The sequence below is a fragment of the Giraffa tippelskirchi genome, chromosome 3, assembly GCF_054371585.1.
Source record: "Giraffa tippelskirchi isolate mGirTip1 chromosome 3, T2T-mGirTip1v1.2.pri, whole genome shotgun sequence".
NCBI lineage: Eukaryota > Metazoa > Chordata > Mammalia > Artiodactyla > Giraffidae > Giraffa > Giraffa tippelskirchi.
In genome coordinates this window covers 37,776,635-37,797,335 of record NC_137277.1, presented here as the reverse complement: position 1 = coordinate 37,797,335, position 20,701 = coordinate 37,776,635, and the positions used below count along the sequence as shown (strand labels likewise).

Sequence of the window (20,701 nt, the reverse complement as noted above, 5' to 3'; positions counted from 1 at the left end):
GCTGCAGCTCCTGGACTCTTGGAGCACAGGTTCAGTAGTTGTGGTGCATGGGCTTTGTTGCCTCACAGCATGTGGGATCTTCCAGGACCAGGGCTCGAAGCCTGCATCAGCAGGTGGATTCTTAACCTCTGGACCATTAGGGAAGTCCAAAAGTTGAATTCTTCGGCAGCACGCACTGAAAACTTCCTGATGTGGCCTCCTACCTTTCCTGAGTCACCTCCTTTATGTTAAATTCCTCTTACATTGGGAATCAAGGGATGGAAGGGAAACCTGTGCTGTAGTCACCATCTCAAACTGGAAACCAATAGCTGTTGTAGGGGTGCTTGAATGAGGAGTCTGTTCTCATTTTCAAGTGACTTGAATCAATAATGGTTATATTTGGACAAGATAAGATGCATCCTTTTCTACAAAAAAGATCAGTGGAAAGGTACAAAGATTTTCATTTTTTCTCCCCTTTACGAACCAGGTTAAAGAAATCCAGGAAGAATTGGATAAATTGAGTCCACATAAGATTAAACACACTAAGAAGGTATGATGCAATTTAATTATGCTTAATTCTTATTATTTATAAACTACATTTCCAGTGCTTTGATGGTATTATGTGTGGGTTCTCTGCACCAATATTTATCGTCAACACTTGTAGAAACTTGTTAGGGAGTAAGCATCTTAAATATCCTGACTTTGAGGATCACCTTCCAAGAAACAGGTTCTGAAAATAGATTGTTGTTGCACCTGGTATAAGAAATTGAGCATGAGAGGGAAAACACTTTGTCATTAGGAAACCTTTAAACTTTACAGTTCCCTTTACTATGAAAAAGTTTTCACAATGGAAGTCGTTCTTACATAGAAGATTGACTATAAATGTTTCTTAAGGGTTGGGTTAACATTTAGAAGTTCTGAATATTGAAGTAACTCTTGCATCTCATTTACTGCCAGTCATGGGCAGTGTCCAGGCTGGCTGCTGCCCATCGAGGAGCAATTCGGGCCTTACAGACGTTTGTCACTCAGTTCACTGCTGGAGGGGAGCACCCCGTTCCTACTTGGTGCAAGGAGCTGGGCAGTCTTATCCGCCAGCTCTCTCTCTGTTCTGCCAAGCTGGAGGCCGAGTCTTCTGTCCCTGATGTGGTGATAGATATCCTGCAACAGATCGAGGTATGAAATTGACCACGATTTGTATTTAAAGTGCATTATTTCTAAGCGGGGAGGTTATGTTCACCACTGCCTGATTTTATTGAGGTTCGTGGAAAACACAAGACTCATCTGGTACCTAGTAAATTCAAGCTTTGCAGAGAGCAGAAGGAGCACTTCATTTTAATTTCATTGTTTTTACAGTCTATATTGTATCTTACTTCTTTGAGAAATGGTGTCTTAAGTCTAGAACGTAAAACAACTCGTAACCAGACCATTAATGAAGCAGAATATTCTATTCCATGACCATGCCATTTAATAAAGAATGTATTAGCATATAAAAGGAAAACAGTAAAACGCTGTTTAGTAGTTAGGTTAGCGTATCAGTGTGCAATCTAGATAGATTTTTGAAAAGAAGCACAAAAATGTATGGAAGCAAGCCTGAAGTCTTGTGCTATGGCTAAAGACTTATGGAAATCCAAACTGGTGTGTACTAGTCAGGAATGGATAGTGTTCTTAGTTTTTATTGATGATAAAGACAGCAAAAACAGTCTGTCCTTAAATCTTTATAGTTCTCTGAAGTTTAGAGAATGCTCCCATTCATCCTTACTGTATTGCTGTGATTTGCAGTTGGTTTTATTACTATTTTACATATTTAAAAAAAAAAGCAAAGCTCAGAGACATGACACAGGCACTTCTCTTGAAGTCTGGGAATCAAACACCTGTCTTCAAACTCCCGTGCCACTGTTATTTCCACTGTACCACACATTTTCATCCACAGATTAAAAAAAAAGCCTTTATATTAGTGTGAGATATATAATAGTAAGCTGTTAGCTATAGGCAAGCGTGTTGTAGTGGGAAGAACTCTAGACCAAGTGACAGACCATTTCTACCATTAGCTAGCCCTTGGTGATCTTTAAGACCCCTTTTACCTTTATCATTATCCAGCAAATATATTTGTGATTTACATTGCTTACATTTATGTATATGGAATCACTATCAGGAATGTTACTGTCAAAGGGAGCCCTTTAGGTAGCATATCAAGTTATGTGGTGTTTTGTAAGCTTATCCATTAGAAACGTTTATTGGCCAAACAATTTCATTTGAAGAACATAGCTTGATCATTCTAGAAAGGATCTCAAGAGATATAGTTTCTATCCCAAATCTTGGGCAAGAGTGCCTTAACATACGGAGAAGGCAATGGCACCCCACTCCAGTATTCTTGCCTGGAAATCCCATGGACGGAGGAGCCTGGTAGGCTACAGTCCATGGGGTCACTAAGAGTCGGACATGACTGAGCGACTTCACTTTTACTTTTCCCTTTCATGCACTGAAGAAGGAAATGGCAACCCACTCCAGTATTCTTGCCTGGAGAATCCCAGGGATAGCGGAGCTGGTGGGCTGCCGTCTATGGGGTTGCACAGAGTCGGACACGACTGAAGTGACTTAGCAGTAGCAGCCTTAACATAATGTTTCTTAAACATACTCTTTATCTCCCCTACATTTGAAAATATTCAGTAGCACAAGAAATTTATTCTTGTTGATGTGTACTACACTATCCCACAGTTTATGTTCTTATTCCTTACTGTCATCTGAACTAACTGTCCCTGGCTGTGTTCAGTTTTCGTTAACATGTACTGACCATGGGAGACTGGGCCCTTGCTGCCTGGTGATGAGTGAGTGGGTGCTTGTTAGAGCACATGCCTCTCTCAGGAAAGGGTGCTGGCGGGGACAGATCTCCCCCATTGTGGTGGATGAGTGATCAGAGCCATGAACATGCTAAGTTTCCTTTAGTTTATGAAGATGTGTGTTATGGTTTGTGTGCCCACTTAAAAGATTATTTAAGTTTATGAGGTTTTCATTGAAAACTAATGAAGTAAATTTTATTGGATTATATTCTGAAGACGTTAAACGGGGATCCTTAATTTTAGCATTTGAATACCTTTAATAGTAGTGATATTCTTTACTTTTTGATCATTGGTTTTCATGAGCTAAACATGTAAAAGAACATGCAGAATTTCTTTTATTAACTGGATGTCCTAAATAACCAAGTTTTAAAAGTAAGTGATGGTTCAGTAACAATTAGAGATGGCATTTAATAACACATTTTTCCAGGGTCTCCATTTTCCAATTTATGATCAACAGACTTTTGTGAGACAAACTAAGAGAATGATTGACTGTTTCATGGCAGGCTTTGGAATCTCTCCTGGAAAAGAAACTGTCTCCAAAAAAGGCAAAGAAATGTTCCAGTGAAATTCGGAGCAGATTTCCCATTGGTAGCCAAAGGGCCTTAGAGAGATGGCAAAACACATCCCCAAAGAGTGAGAGGAAGCCCTTTGTAGCAAAGGAGATATTTCCACAGGAAACAAGACGACCTTCAGTGGCAAAGAAGCTCCTTGCTGGTATGTGTCCTAAGTGTTTACTGTAAGATACTTTTATTCTTTGACATTGTCTGGGCTGTAACAGTTGCCACACTGAGGGAAAAGTCAGGATTTATAAGCCTGGTCAACAATAAGTGCACTTGAACTAGGATAAGTGAACAGCAACCAAGATGCTACTTTAGGCTGGAGGCTGGAGTATTTCCATAGAGAAGGGAGGGTGAAGAAAGTAAAATTCCCTTTTCCTGCATTTGAGCTAACCAAAGTAAATTCCTACAGAGCTGGCAGTTAGAACCCTACTTTCTCTTCTAAGTTTGTTTATTTACATTTTAATGATAGCTATGTATACATATACACACAAACACATTCTTGGTTGATATGTATGCATTTTTTTTTACATAGGTAATAAATAAATTCTTGTTATTCCAGTAAGTAGAATTACAAGCTTATGTGGTTTGCCCATTTAAAACAGACACTGCCAACTTGCCCTGGAAAATGGGTGTACAGTTACGTTTTCAGCTAGCGCTCACCATCAATATATTTTTCCCCATATCCTTACCAAGTACTTTATATAATGAAATATAAAAAATTTCCAGTCTCTTGGTGGAAAATGTTATTGAATATCTAATTGTTTTATATTATACTTCCCTGATTCCAGGTGAGGAAGGTTTTTTCTTTCACATGTTTCTTGGCCTTGTTTGTTTCTTCCTCTTCTGTGATTTGTCTGTTCATATCCTTTGCCATCTCCCTACTGGGTCCTGTCTTTGCTTTGGAAGTTCTTTATGTATTTTGGATCGATGTTCATCCTTCTCTGGTTTACATATATCATAAATATTTTCTCTTAAGAAGCTTAACTTTTGCAGGCCCCCCCTTTCCCAATATAAAGGAAATGCATTTTGACATATGATGCTGGCTCTTGAATTTTGGCAAATCTGCATATGAAGTTAAGGAAATTTTCTTCTGTTCTTGTTTTGCTGAGAGATTTTCTTGTCCTCTTTTTTTTCTTCATAGTTAAACTGACACATCTATACCGATAGTACTTTAAAGTAGTTTTAAAATTTTAATATTGAAATTTTTAATGTGCCATTATATCAGTGTATGGACAAATCCAATAAGCTGGTTTCCCTTGTTTTAGTTGAAGTAGAATATACGATGGCTCATCAGGTAAAGAGCCTGCCTGCAATGCAGGAGACACAGGAGATATGGGTTTGATCCCTGGTTTGGGAAGGTCCCTTAGAGGAGGAAATGGCAACCCACTCCAGTATTCTTGCCTGAAAAATCCCAAAGGTTTGCCAAGAGTCAGACACAGCAGAGCAACTAAGCAACAACAGTTTTCCTTTTATAAATTGAAGTGGAATGTACAGTCATTGGGTTTTTTCCAGTTTGGAGTGGTTATAAGGACAACTACTGTGATTGTTTGTTTTTTTTTATGTGTCTCTTGGTACATGTGTGTATGTATTTCTGTTGGGTTTATTCCCAGGAGTATTATTGTTAGGTCATCAGGGTATGTATTTGTTCAACTGTAATAAGGATTTTTTTCAAAGTAGTTTTATCTTTTATATTCCAATCAGTCGCCTAAGAGAATAGTTGCTATACATCCTTGTCAGCACTTGTTGTTAGTTTTAAAAATTTTAGCCACCTGGTTGGTGTGTAAGGCTGTCATTGTGGTTTTAGTTTACATTTTCTGGATGATTTATGGTGAGTACTTTCTCGTATATTTATTGGCCATTTACATGTCTTTTGTGAAGTGCCAGTTCAAGTCTCTTTCCCTGTCCTCCTTCTACCTCCCTCTTTCTTTCTTATTTTCTGTTCCTTTTTTCCTTTCTCTTTTCTTTACTGATTTGTTGAGTTCTTTGTAGGAGTATTCTGCATATGGGCCCTTTCCCAATTATCTGTGTTATAAATATTCTCTTAGAAATAAGATGTGGCTTACTTTTAAATGTTGCTGTAGTGTCTTTTTTTTTTTTTTTTCTGTGTCTCTTATTCTGACTCGCATATAGGGTTATCGTTACCGTCTTTCAAATTCCATATATATGCTGTAGTGTCTTTTGATGGACAGAATTCTAAATTCCAACATAGCGATCTTTTCCTATATAGGTTTTTTTTTTTTAAGATTGTTTTTGGATCTTGTTTAAGAGGTTTTTCTTGGAAAAGGAAATAACCCACTCCAGTATTCTTGCCTGGGAAATCCCAGGGACAGAGGAGCCTGGCAGGCTACAGTCCATGGGGTCACAAAGAGTCAGACATGATTTAGTGACTAGACAGCAATAATGCCCTGGTCAGGGAAAAAAATAAAGAATTACTTAATAGAAAAAAAAGCTTTTCCCTTTGCCATAGTTAAGGAAACATTTTCCTATATTATTTTCTAGAAAAGTTTCATTTTCTTCCAGGTGGATATCTACTTGAGGTAGCACTCTTTGTTGAAAATATTATCCTTTTTCCCACAGTGGCGATGTCACTTTTCTCATGAGTTAATTGTCCACATGTGTAGGGGTCACTTCCTGGGTCCTCTCTTCTCTTCCATTGATCTAATTGTAGGTTCTTAGGCTAGTGTATACTATTTCAATTATTCTAAGTCAGCTTTTGTCACCAGTTCTTCTTCCACAATGTCTTGGCTAATCTTGACCTTGAGTATTTCCATGGAAATTTTAGGATCAGAATTTGTTGCTTCCCTGCCCTCTCTCTCTCAACACTCCCAGCAAACAACCTATTGAAATTTTGGTGGGGAATTGGTATCTTTACAAAATTATATTTCCCAATCCACAGACAGGGTATATGTCCCTCTATTCATTTCAGTTGTCTTTAAATACTCTTAGTAACTTACAATGTGTGTGTGTGTTCATCTTTAGTTAGAATTATTCCTTGGTATTGCTATTTCCAGAGCTCTTGTAAAGGATGTCTTTTTAAAAATTTAATTTCTAGTGTATATTATGGGTGTACACACAGTTGATTTTATGTGTTGATCTTGTATCTAGCAACCTTGCTAATTTATTTCTATAATTTATCTGCAGATTATTTGTGTTTTGCTATGTATATAGTCATGTCATCTATGAATATAACCATTGGTTTGTGTCCTCCTTTCTGATCCTTATTCCTTTTATTATTTTTTTTCTATAGTTTTCTGGTTTTATTTACTTGATCTTTAGATGACTGATATAAAGGTATGTTAAAGTCTTTGGAGACTTTTAAAATTTCTCATTGTATTTGTATTCATTTTTGTTTAGTACATTTTGAAGTCATGCTATTAGATGCATAAGCGTTCCTTACTGATAAATCTTTTTTGATGGATTTTATATGTTATTATTAAATATTTGTCTTTCTAATGTCATTCACTTTGGGTTCTGTTTTGTTTGATACTAATGTTGTTTCATCTACCTAACTTATTTGGCATTTACCTAGAATAACATTTCACATCCCTTTATGTACAGTCCGTCTTTGCTGTTTTAAGAATGTCTGTTGTAAATACTTCATCGTCAGTGTTTTTAACCCTGTTGTAGAGTTCTATATTTAACCTACTGACATTTACTGAGATTAATGGCACTTTTAGACTTCTTTCTCCCTTTTTATTTTTGATCTGGCACTTCTTTTTCTTTGTTGTAATTTACTATGTTAATCGAGTTCTTGTTTCATTTAGTTTCCTGTACTGATCTGAAGTTATAAATCAGTTCAGTTTCTCAATTTGTCACTAATTCTGTGGCATCTCCATAGTGGAATGCCCTGCCTGTATCGTGAATGTAAAAAAACCTAACCTTTTCAATCACTGTTAAATATTTACTTGCTGTAAGGTGGCATTCTGTTCCCTTTTTTGGTAGGCAGGTAGAACCAATGCTGCCACCTTCCTTCTACCCAGAGACTGCCTTCCGCTCAGGTTGGGTGTGATGCTTATTGGATGCTGTATCCTCTGTGGGAGCCCAGGGCCCAGCAGTAATTAGGCACTTAAATAACCAGCTGTGAAGAGGGTGAAGTAGAACAAGAAAAGGCCTTTGAGCAACAGATCATCGTAACTTCAGTTCTGGGTATTAGAGGCTCGTTTACGATGCTCTGGAGGAAATGTAGAGAACTTTCCAGGCCTGCCCACAGAGATGTGTTTCCCAAATGAGTGAAAAGATGAGAGGGACCTGTAACTGCATAGTGCACTAACAGGCAAAGGCCAGCTTCAGAGAGAAAAGTTGGGAAACCTGTTCATTTAAAACTCACCACAGGTACCAGTGAGGGAAAGCAGGAAGACAGACCACTGTGGGGAAAATGGGGACCAAAAAGACCTCCCTCTAGTCCCAGCTCTGCCCGTTTGTGATCCTGAGTGGATGATTGCATCTCTCTAAACCTTCATTTTTCTATCTGTGAATGGGGATAATGCAGGCATACCTTATATTATTGTGCTTCACTTTATTGCACTTTGCAGATACTGTGGTTTTTACAAGTTGAAGGTTTGCGGCAACCCTGTGTTGTCAGGTGATGGTTAGCATTTTTTAGTGATAAAGTATTTTTTAATTAAGGTGCGTACATTTTTTCAAGACATAGCACTATTGCACACTTACTAGACTACATACTATATAAGCACAAATTTTGTATGCACTGGGAAACCAAAACACTTGTGTGGCTCACTTTATCATGATATTTGGTTTATTGTGGTGGTCTGGAATCGAACCTGCAATCTCTCTCAGGTATGCTGGTGGTCCTTATCCTATGTGACTGACTGAGTTGTTTAAAGTAGCAAATTAGGTATTTCATCCAGAAGTATGTAAGCTTCAGTTGTCTGGAACAGCACTGCAGTTCCTGACAGGGCAGAATGAATGGGCCTCACCCTGGACTGAGAGTCAGAAGATGTGACTCTGCTGCTTGCTGTCCTTGACCTCGAGTAAAACACTCAACTGTCATTTCCTCATCTGAAAAATTAATCATTGCCCTGCCTGCTCTGTGTCACGGCGAGCCTCAGATGTGAATGTGAATGATGTTAGAAACTGAAGAAGTGTACAGATATAAGAGATGATTATAAGATCATTGTTGTTATCATCATTACAAACTGAGATGTGATTATGCTTAGCCACTTGGCAAATTTGGTACAGTTGCTTATGGCGAAGGTTGTGGTGGTCCTCTTGGTTTTATTTGTTTTTTCTTTTCCTTGTCTTTATGAACCGGATTTCAGAAGGTTGCGGTGTCTGTTTCTGTTTTAGATGTTGCTCTACCTAATTCCTCCATTCTGACCTCCCACCCCAAAAAATCATAGGGAGCCAGTTAGGTGCGAAATCACATCATTGCCATTTTCAGTTGAAATAAATGTGTGAGCCTGATTTGGTCTTGTGATTTCTGTAACTGGTGCATTTCTCTAGCAGCTGCTGGAATGTTCTTGAAGTGGTGGATTGCATTAGTACAACTCGTCAGACGTAAGGACAGTCCCTCCCCACCACCAGCAATGTCCTCAAACTCAGCTGCCCCTGGAGCTTGTACTACATTTGCAGTTGATTTATGCAGATCATTACTGGAAAGGCATCGGGACCTAGAGGTCAGAGTTACCTTGCTATATGTAAACCTGAGGGTTAATAATTAAATTTTAGACTAGGATTTGTTCTAAGCATTCTTTCCTTTCAGTTTATGTATCCTTACTGTGTAACCTCCATGGCCTTGAAAAGTACCAGATTAAAAAAGTGATGCAAGGGGAACCTGGCCTTTAGCCTACTGCTGTTAAAAGTAGTCTAAATGTAGTAAAACTGATGGACCTTTGGGTTGTGTCTGATTGTTTGCTATTATAAACGTTGATGAAGTGACTGTCTGCTCATGTCTTCCTGTGTACACATGAGGGTCCCTCAAGGCTGAGTATGTTTCTAGGAATGAAATTTCTGGGTGACAGTGTGGGCGAATCTTCTGGTAGCTGTGCCAGTTCACTCCTGCACTAGTAGCTGTGAGAGTACTTGTTTTTCTGCATCTTTGTTTATACTTGGTATTGTCACATTAAAATTTTCCTCCCAATCCGATGAATTTGAAACGGTACCTCATTGCTTTAATTTAAATTTTTCTTGATTGCTGGTGCTCATCTTTTCATGTTTTTATTGACAATTTAGATTTTCTCTCTGCCATTTTCTGTTCTTTGCCCGTTTCCCTATTACATTGTTTGTTTTCTTATAGATTCATGTTGTTCTTTATATATTCTGGATATTAAGCCTATATTAATTATATACATTACAGAAATCTACTTCCAGACACTGGCTAGTCTGTGACGTTTTTGGTGTCTTTGTCAAAAGCAAGGTGCAGTTTAGGGTAATTAAGTTTACATATGTTAACATTATATTTGACTTTAAGAAAGCATTTTCTGCACTGATGTCATAATCATATTCTCATATTTTCTTCTAAAAGCTTTAAAGTTTTCCTTTCGCATTTAGGTGTGCTTTACATTTAGAATGTAAGTGTTCAGTGTGAGGGCGAGGATTCTCACACTGTTTGAACACTTAGATTTTTCTTTAGTTACCTATGGATACTAGTAATTTCAGCATTATTTATTGAACGATCCAGTACATACTCACTGATTTGTCATACTGCCTTTGTCATATCCATCCTGCTTCATTGGTTTCTGCCTGTTCCTGCATCACTCTTACACTGCCTTAATTATTACAGCTTTATCACGAACACTATCTCTGGGAAAATAAGACTCCCACCCTTGCCCTACTCCTCACTTGGTTGTTCTTCAGAATTATTTGGGTTGTCTTGGGATTTTACACTTCGTAAGAATTTTAGCATTAAAATTTTATATCCACAAAAAAGAAATCTGTTGAGATTTTAATTGAACTTGCATTTGAAATTGAGGATCACTGTGGGGAGAATTGATGCTTTACAGTATTTTTTTCATTCATGGAAAGAATTGATCCAGACTTTCTTTCTTGTCCTTCAAAACTAACTTTGAACTTTTTTGTTTGGTAAAAGTCTTATACATCTTTCCTAAGATTTCTTCCTTAGTTCCTTATAGTTTAGTTGCTATTGTTAATGGGGTACTTTTTCTCTTATATTTTCTCTAATTAGTTATTTTGGTATGTGCAAATGATACTGAATTTTGTTTATTTTTCTTCTTCTACCCAGAAACATTGCTGAACTCTATTCTTAGTTGTAGTCTGCTTATCTGTAGATTCTCTTTGGATTGTTTCTATATACAAAATATCTCATCTTCAAATACAGTTTTACTTTCCCATTGCAGATTGTATGTCATGTATGGAGTTCAGACTTTATTCTGTATCAAATTTGGAGCCATTGAAGGTTTTGAGAAGTGATACTTAAATATTTATATTAAAACCATAATTATGGTAGTCATTGGAGAATGTGTGATTGAAGATAAAGAAGGGGTCTGTTAGAAGATGCTGTTGTTACAGTCACAAGATATTGCAAGCCTGACCTTCGGGAGTGGCAGGAGGGAAGAAAAGGGCAAGAGGTATTTTACTGATAGAATTAGGATTTGAGGGACTGGGTGAGTAAGTAAATGTGGGAGGTGAGATTTAGGAGTCAGCCATGGTACTTAGGTTTCTGCTGTAGAACTGCAGTAGGAGTCATAGGATCAGAAGCAACTCTTGACAGCAAGACATTTCAGTTTTTAACAGGGTGTTGTGAGCTTATTTGCCTCTGGATAATCATTCTCACTTGATTTGAATAGCATTTCCCTCTGCTTGTCCTTCTGAAATCTCCATGTAGATAAGTATCAACCTGACACAGAGCTTCCAGTGACCCAGAGGCTGGAGAATGAGCTTGATGGATTAGAGGCGGATAGCCTTCAGGAAGACGCTCCACCTATACTTGACCAAAATGCAGGCTTCAAAGAAGAGGCATCAGCCCTGGCAAAAATAAAAGCAGGGAGAAAGAAGCTTGTGACTGAAAATGTGCCACCATCTAAGAAGAAAGATATTCTGGCACCAGCAAGACCACAGCAAGTATGAAATCACTCCTTTCTTTTGGCCCATTTATATTAATCTGACATTGTCCAAGGTCACACAGGCTGGTAAGCGGTGGAGCCAGGATTTGAGTTCTTGGGCATTTGAATGCCAGAGCCCTTGAGCCCAGCTATGTAAGCTGACTTAGCTTAGCTCCAGGTTGTTTTTTTGTTTTTTGTTTTTTTTTAAACAAAAAACAAGTTTTAGTATTGTTACTAAGGACAGGGCATTCTTTCTTCTCCTGGTTTAGTAAGAGCCTTTCTGATTTGATGCCGTGGTCTTCATTGGGCAGGCTATTTTAAAATACAGTTTTTTCTGCTTCTGATTTGGAAGTGTTAAATTTGAGGGGTTAAGATGAAGATTTCCTGGTAAATATTTATACATAATATATCACTTGATATTGAAAGGCATCTTAGGGAGAATACTTTCTAACATGGCTTTGGGAGTCAGCTGGCTTGAAAGTACATTATATTCTTAAGCTTCTATCTAAAATTTAACTTCAGGCCCTACCAGTGGAGAACTGGCTAGAAGACCACCTCCTAGTCTGAATATGCTTAAGGTAGTTACTCCCATTTCATGGCTTCTCCATAGGCTTTTATAGCATAATCACCTGTTACTCATAAATCATGGATTAAGATCAAGTCTTGATTCCTTGTCAAACAAACTCTCAGGGGAGGTCATTGGGAAGTCAGGGTTGAGCCTATACATATTCAGCCTGTTATATTTCTCTGAAACAGCCTTGTTCTCTATGGCATTTTATGGTAGTTGTTCTGTTTAGGTGGCATATGCCTTCCTGCCTTCATCATACTCCTCCTCTATTAGCTCTTTTAATCTTCTAGAAATTTGTGAAGACATTATCTCCCATTTTACAGATAGGAAACCTCAAGACTGAGAGATGTATTTTAACCAAGAATGTTTTACAATTTACCTCTTGCTTAGTTAGGAAGAAATATATATATATTATATATATAAAGACGGCCAAACCAGAGATTCCAGTTTTACACGTGTACCCTTCTCCCCACAACCAGGGTTGTTTTAGTGTAATCTGTGCCCTCCCCAAATTTCTGCCACAGTGCTTTCCACTTAAGTTTTTGCTGAATGAATGCATGAACAGCATAGGGACATTTGAACCTTCAGTAAGCCTGAGGTTAAAACCAGTTTCTTTGCTGTCCATTTGGCTTTATAATTCATATTTATCTCTTGCAGGGACTCCACAAAGCTGAAAAAAGTAGACCAACCCCCTCTTACAGCAAAAGCAGGTTGCAAAGGACAACAGTCTCCTGCAGATTAAAAATGAACCAACAGCCTGTGAAAGACAGTAGGGCTCCTTGGATACCTCCAAACCCCACATCCCCACCAGCATCTCCTAAATGGTATGTAAAAATTCAAGCATTCAGGTATGTGATTTTACTTTTCCTCCACAGATCAAAGGTGACCTATGGCTTAGAGCAAATGAAGCAGTGGCCTTAGTCCCCTTTAAGGAAAAAAGCTTATTTGGATGGGTAATACATGAGATGTTTTTGACCAGAAGCCCATTGGTTCCTTTTTCCTACCTGACTGTGGGTAGAGTAACTCCCACAGGTCACTCTAGTACCCTGTGGACTTCGAGGGCTGCTCTTCACTCGCCTCTACACCCAGTGGATCCTGGTTACTTGAGGCTGGGAACTGTGCCTTATATCTGAATGTACAGTGCCTAATGTAGTCAATCTTAGTAGGCATTTAGTAAATCTTTGCTGAATGAATGCTTAAAAATAGTTCCTAGTCCAAGTCAAGACAACATGAATTATAAAACCGTACAAACCTCATAGATGCTGTCCTGACACAGAGGACAGTTAGGATAGAGCTGACATTATTGCCTTGTTACCCTTACTCACAGCACATAGAGAATGAGGGCCCAATCTTCTACAGAGCTGGGGAGAAGGCATTGTCCTTCAGGGGCACAGAGTCCAGTGAGGCAGAAATTACAGTCTTCAGGGAATTGGTTAAAAATGGGAGCTCGTGTACCATGGACAGTGGTTCTCAGAAGCACAATGGAAAGGACCAGGGGCTAGGACAGTCACAGGAAGGCAGGCACAAGCAGTCACATGAGGAGGAGAGCGAGCGAGAATGTAGGTGATGTGAAGGGTCCCACTTCTAAGAGGCCGGCAGGAGATGTGGTGAGAAGCTTGGTGGGATGGGGTGCCCTGAAGGCTGAGTGATTCTCAATGGATGGTTACGCTTATTCATCAGCTTTCACTTTAAAGGTGAAGCAGCTGTCCAGAGAATCTAGTGCCTTGCTTATATAGCAGAGCTGAGACTAAAATCAGGTCTTCTGATTTCATAATATATTTGCTTTGCTTTATTTCTGTGCTCTTAATTCTCTATTTTTATGTATGTACTAGTGTAGAGATGTGAGTTCAGTTGGTAAGCTCATGAAAACAGAAGTTGGTTGGAGTTTATATTGCAAACCAAATATACAATGCACTGTCTTCTAGATAGGGGGTACATAGGGGGGTTAAGGGGGAAGGCTTTTGGGTTCAAAGTGCTGTATTAGACCTGATAAAGGCACAGAGTTGCTGTGTAACGTGAAATATAATTAGTGACCCAAATCTGTATATTAGAACAGGGTTTTGTTGAATTTCACCCATTATTCTGTAGTTGACAACTGTTTTTTCATTTAAAATAGTGATTGCTTCTGTGAAGCAAAAAGGGACTCCTCTTCTTTGACACCCAGCCTGAATCCTGGATGCTGTCACTCTGCTTCACATTCAGCTTCCAATGTAGAGCCCCCTCCACCGGTAGATCACCAGTACTGTGACACTCGTGTCTTTTCTGAGCTGGCACCTTTTATGAGTCGTTCGGATGTGGAGGGAATGGTTACAAAGGTATAAGTTTTCCTTGTCTTGCAGTGCCGCCTGGCTCAAGGTGAAATCCAGCCCCAAAGACACCACCAAAGAACAGTCTCTCCAGCAGGAAGATACGCAAGAGGACAGTCAGTTGAGAGGTGCTGTTGAACACGAAGCAGTGAGGTTTGTGCTGGCATTTGTCAGATCTTTGAAGTGGGCCCCCTTTCAAATGGAATTCTAAAGTGAACTCTTCTCTTGCCCGTGTATAAAGTTGGCTATTTAAAATGGAAATTACTAAACTTTCTTGTCAAATTATACAGTTTAGACAGTAAGCCCCTCTTTTATTCCTTGCCTAATTCATTCAAAAATTACATGTATTTCAGTTGTTTACCAGTTGCTTGTTTTGGTACAGTTGTGAGCTCTTTGGAGACCTTTGCGGGGGGCAGGCAGGTGGGCAAAAAAGACAGATTCCCAGCCCCTGCTTATTTATAGTCAAGAGGGAGGACATGTTACTGACTATAAGATAGAAAGTTGTATGTCCCCTGAGACCTGAAGTGTTAAATGCTGAGAGAGTTCAGGACACCTCTGCAGAGATCTGGTCTTCCTGGAGGGAGATGGAAAATCAATTAGGACTTGAAGAATAGGCTTTAAATAGGGGGTGATGAGGTGAGGCCATTCCATGACAGGAGAGCAGTGAAAACAGGTCACCTGCATTCATTTGGCTGGAATTGTTCTTGCAATTATGGGGAAGCCAGAGTGAAAGTGGACCATTAGATAATTTGATACTGTTCACTATCCTGGGCTGAAAGCATCAAGCCCTAACACATACAATAAGGTTGTTCCGAGTTAGCTTTTCCTTTCTGTGTTTATTTGACTTCACTCTGCCTTGAGGGCTCTTCTGGGAGCCCATTTCTTTGTCTGAGCTGGAAGATAGAGGAGCAGCTTTGTTTTACAGCTGAGCAAGAAGTCCTAATTGCAGTGAAGGCTAGTTTTCTCGAGAATATTTGTGGCCAGGTTCTTGTGGCACTGCACACTAACCAGGAATGCTCTTGCAGGTAAATGTCTTTTTACATAAAACATTACTCCGAGAGCTTCACTGGCCCAGAGACTGAGTTACCTCCTGAGTCTGATGGAGCTGAGATGGGCGCTCTGCGGGGTCCTGACTCCTGGTCTGTTTATGCAGTAATGCAGCAGGTTGAGGCAGAATTGGCCTGACTTTTGTATTCTCTGCTAGACTCGCTTGGCTGGATGCTGAAACTTCCAAAAGATTGAAGGAACTAGAAGAATTAAAAGCCGAACAAATGGACAAAATGCAAAATCAGAGGTAACTGTCTATTTTCTGAGGTAGAAAAAAACACAGCAGGCCTATTTTATATCATCTAGCTATTTTTACAACTTGTTGGGATTGTTTTGTGATGTAGTCACACTTCTCATGTCTGTTGTCCGTCAGACTGCTTAAAGTTCTTTGAAGTCACCTAAGAAGCCAAAAGCGGAGCCCAGACTGGAGCCCCTGGGAGTCCTGGCTGGTTTGAGGAGAGTTGAGATGACTCTGTGATAGTATCCTCTAGGCCTCATTGGCTTGATGCTGAAACTTCCAGAAGAACAAAGGAATTGAATGAGCTGAAAACTGAAGAAAGGGATAGGTGTCAGAAACTGAGATATGTGTTTGCTTCTAAAGGATGGTGAATGCTTGCCTATTCTTAAATTGATCTGGACAGTTTCACCACCATCCTGAACTGTGTGGGCCTGACCTCACCAAATGAATGAGTGAATGAGTATCTGCATGCCTGTGTGTATTATGCACAGTATTTTTTCTAGGAAGTATTTCTTCTAGGAAGTATTTCTTTTGTGTGCAGTTTGAATGATATCTACAGTTTATGGGGAGTTTTATCTGAAAGATCAGTATTATGTCTGTTTGTGTTTCCCTTGGAGGTGCTTGGCTCCTGGCCAGGTGGGGCATAGATGTGCAGTCTGCTAGGATATTTCTGCTTCACATGTTAGCTTGAGCACAGCCTAAGGTTTTCGAGTGAGGTTGCTTTTCCCATTTGCCCCCAAGAGTGTCACCACCTAAATCCAGGCACGAAGAAGTTGATGAACAGGCTTAGTTGTTACTGCTGCAGTTGGCTCATCTGTCTCGCTCTGATAATGAGTCACCCTGAAGTCATGTGAACAGAATCCTCATTGACACAGCTGTGTATTCTGTCACCAGTCATGAGAGAGTGTCCACTCCCAGGTTAGAAGGGCTATGGCCCTTTGGTTAGAGGGTGAGTGTTGTGAACCACTACCACCCTCAAACCAAGAGATAGGTCAGCACCCCTACTCTCAAACTCCCTGTGGGTTCCTCCTCAGTTGCATCCCCTTCTTTCTCCCCAGAGCTCACCACTGTCCTGATTCCTGTGTTCATCTTTTCATTACTTGTGTTCATAAATCTATTACCCTTGTGTGTCCCTAATGGCATATTGTTTCATCTGGACAGCTGAGAAACAGGCCCAGATCTGGAAGGGCAGTGCTGCTGGGATTAGATGAGGATTCCCGGGGAAAGCAGGCTGCACAGAATCCTTCCTAAACTTCCTGGGGGTTTTTAGGTGCCCATCCGGAAAGTTTATAGGCAGGATCATGAATGAGTCCCGGCAAATGTAGGGCTACCACATTTGGGGCATCTGGAGATGAACCAGTTGCAGTGGACCTCTGGAAGAGGCCTGGTCAGGGGGACAGTGGGTTGCCTTGTGTAGTTTTCCATTTTGTTACTGAGTAGTATTCCATCGTATGACTGTTCACATACACATATCCACAGTCTTTTTATCCATCCTCTTGTGAATTAACCTCTGGGTTGTTTTCCATTGTTAGTTAGTATAGGAGTTCCCTTCTAGTTTTTCTGCATCCCAGCTGACATGCGGTAATGTCCGATTTTATAAATTTCAGTTATTTTGGTGAGAGCGTGGTGGTAGCTCACTGGGATTTTACTTTGCATTTCCTTGAAGTCTAATGATGATGAACACTTGGTAGTGCTTATTGTGACGTGTTTATTCAAGTTTTTTGTCCATTTTTAATTGTTTTTATAATTACTGATTTTTAAGTTTCAAAAACTGTGTTCTGGATTTGAGGCCCCTTTCAGAATATGTGCAGCAAATACTTTCTCCCAGTCCTGCGGCTTGCCTATGTATTTTCTTAATGGGGTCTTTTGAAGATGAGAAGTTTCAAATTTTGATTAAGACCAGCTTAGCAGTTTTTTCATTTTACAGTTAATCTTTTTTATGAACTAAGTAATCATGACCAGTGCTGAAGTTTCAAGGATACTCTATATTTTCTTCTAAAATGCTTTTTAGTTTCAGTTTTAATTTTTATATCTGTGATCCCATTTTTAATTAATTTCTGTATGTGAGATGAAATGCATATCAGGGTTGATTGTTTTCTTTGTGGATATCTGGCTAGTCTAGCACCATCTGATGAAAGGATTATTGACCTTGAGCTTTACGCTAGGGTCATCTGGGTGGACTGTTGGTTAAGGACTGTCATGCAGGTCTTTAGGTCTTTCCTTTGGGATGCACCACACTCTCTAGAGATGAGTCTTTTGATCTGCTGCCTGGAGGGTGAGGACCTATGTGTCCTTGGAGCTGAGGTGGTCAGGAGGCTGTGAGTCTTACCCCTGGGCATTCAGCTCACATCCCATGCATCCCTCTTTTCAGAAGGGCACCTACAGCCTCAATGCAGTTGGCAACCCCTGAGAAGTCAAGAGGCCCCTCCGGAGAATGAGCAACCAACCCATCTTCCCTCAGAGTTGCAGAGAGGCCATGGTCCAGTGTGTGAAGGAGGGAAGGGACCTAGGGCCCTAACTTCTCAAACATCATCTGACTCTTGTCTTTATAGTTAAGCCACCTCCTCCCAGGTCACCCCTAGGCCTTGGGGTACCTGGTGCTCCCAGTCTTGAGCCTCTTAAGTCAGCAGTGCAAATTGTGTGAGTCCTCGGCTTTCCCCATTACAACCCTAGAATTCAGCTTTCTCAGGTTGGTAAGTTACTTACCACTTTTGTCCTTGAGTTTCTAGCACCATTTCCCCTGCCTTGTCATTGTGAGTTTATGTCTGATTCTGTTATTGTGGGGTTTGGGAGGGAACAAAATTAGTTTCATTTGATGAGTCTTGTGCCCTCTTTAGTCGTTTCAAGGCAGCCATTATTCTTTCAAAATGGACTCAGAGCCTAATATACTTCTTCAGATGGTATCTCAGCCTTTGTCCTCAAAGCTGGGGTCAGGACCAGCAGTATCACATCACCTGAGAGCTTGTTGGAAGCACAGACTCTCAGGCCTCCCTCAGGCCAGCTACATCAGAATCTACATTTAACAAGATCCCCCGGGATCTTGTATGAAAATTAGAGCAGCACTGTGGTTTTATAATCATTCGATTTCCCTTTGCCTGGGGTGGTAAATAAATATGCACAATAGGATATTTTCTTGCTTTTGATTTTAATTTTCAATTTTATTTCTAAATAGTGTTTCCACCACCCTGTTAGCAGACAAGGTAGAGAAGGCAGTTCTGGAGCGCTTGAAGCCTCTCCTGGCCAAGGCCCAGGTAATCTAATTCATCCCATATGCTTGCCTTTGGGAAGCTCTCGAATAAAAAGTGTTGCCCCAGAGGTCACACTGACCCTTTGCAGGGCTGTGTATCTGTCTGGCAGCCAGCAGCTGCATTGCTGCTTGTGCTTCGTGGTATGGGCACAGTGCTGCCAGGGCCCCTTTTGGGCACCCACACAACTGATGTATCTTCCTTTGTGGGTGAGGGGTCAAGATGGGGGAGGAGAGAGCAAGTATCACTTTTGTGAAAGGTGAGAGTTTCATTTGGGGGAATGAGTTTCGATTGCAATTTTTTGTTCTAATCAAATAAAGCTATTGGTGGTGTTAGTGTTCAGTTCACTGCTTCCACTCTTAATTTTGTGCTCTTTCACCTCAGTGATCTGGAATGATTTGCTGTCTTTTTTCCAGAGGAGAGAAATGTTAGGACAGCTTCTGTGCACAAATTAGTGCTTTTTTCGAGGTGAAATTGTACAGAGCATCACCAATAGGTTTTGCCATCATCCTCTGAGCAGTGAGCTGAATGCTATGGCCAGACCCTGTAAATCCATCCTGTAAATAGGAACACTCTTGTTCGTGTGGCTAGATGAAGCCATGGAAGAGCACTAGAATCTTAAATGGAGTGAACAACATTCTGGGTCACTAAATATGGCACTGAACTTCTCTATCTCTTGGTCTGAGACATGTTAAATCATTTTTAGAGTCCGTGGAAATATCAGGAATATAGAACTGGGAGGGTTCATCGAGGCCAAACCATCCAACCTCCTTGTCAATGAGGAAACTGGAACAGAGAAGTTGAGTAATTGCATGAAAACACACAGCTACTCTGATAACATTTTCAAAATTGAGGGAAGAAAAGGGGCAGAAAGCCAAGACCAGCACATGGCATTTATTTTCATGAAGACAGAGTGCTTAAATTTCCACAGAAAGCCTAATATAGCTAAAACTGATGAACAGTTCCACACAGAAGTTATTCTGGGAGCAGAATTCATTTGTACTAATATGGGTTGTAAATTTTCATAATTCATGAGTGTGCTTGTCTGTTTTAATAGAGAGTCAATTCTTCTCTGGAAGTAGATCCTCATTTGAAGGATCGGCCATCAGAAATCGCAATGACAGCCCAGCCTGCAGAGGAGGTGCGTGGGGTGGGGCTGGCCTTCTGGACTGACACTGGGATTATTACATGATAATGTCCTCGAGTATAAGGAAAAATGATACATAGATGACCCTACAGACACTAGACTGTCCCACTCCGGAGGGTGGAGGTCGTTTTTCACATTTGGCATGTTAATGCTTACAGTGTATCTTCAGCATTATGACTTAGATGAGCCTTGTGAACAGCTCACAGAGAGCTCTCGAGCCACAGGTTTTTGTCAGTGGCTCTTTGCTTTCCTCCCAATGACAGAGTGTAGATAGACTGCATGAGCCTGAATGTTGATAGCCCACGGCAGAAGAATGACTGCCCTCATTTCCTCTCATTCAGCCTAGTTTTGCTCGTTGCTGGCCTAATTTCCTTTATACTGAGGGCCTAATATGTATTGTTAGGCAAGCATGTTTTGTGTGCCTAGTAATGACCAGTATCTGGCCTGGCAGAGACAAAAGGTGGCCCAGGAACAAATGATAACATTTGAGAAAAATGAAAACATAGCATGTGGTTGTCCACCCCTGTGCTCTTCCTCTGGAGGACGTATGTTCACCATTTGTGGGAATGTTGCCCTCCCTGCCCTTCCACCTCGGCACAGGGACAGGAAGGTGCAGGCTGCCTCTGGCGGCTCTTCATGGAAGGCAGAGAAAAGTTACTGCTTTCTGTGTTCAGAGCAAGTGAAGGGCCGAGCAAGGGTGACGGTCTCAGAGTGAGAAGGAAATTGGAATGCAGCTCCACCAGCCCAACAACCTGA

At 40.4% G+C, this 20,701-nt stretch overlaps 1 protein-coding gene across 1 annotated transcript in view; it reads left to right on the top strand.

Annotated features, from left to right (window-relative positions):
• KIAA0753 (KIAA0753 ortholog) overlaps positions 1–20,701 on the top strand; it is a 57,981-nt gene that overhangs the window by 15,964 nt on the left and 21,316 nt on the right. Inside the window, exons 5-14 of the mRNA XM_081579822.1 lie at positions 467–529; positions 937–1,152; positions 3,320–3,530; positions 11,178–11,413; positions 12,620–12,786; positions 14,302–14,421; positions 15,473–15,562; positions 15,807–15,902; positions 18,726–18,804; positions 19,856–19,939. Coding sequence (XP_081435948.1) covers positions 467–529; positions 937–1,152; positions 3,320–3,530; positions 11,178–11,413; positions 12,620–12,786; positions 14,302–14,421; positions 15,473–15,562; positions 15,807–15,902; positions 18,726–18,804; positions 19,856–19,939 — 1,362 coding nt within the window. The remainder of the gene's footprint in view (positions 1–466; positions 530–936; positions 1,153–3,319; positions 3,531–11,177; positions 11,414–12,619; positions 12,787–14,301; positions 14,422–15,472; positions 15,563–15,806; positions 15,903–18,725; positions 18,805–19,855; positions 19,940–20,701) is intronic.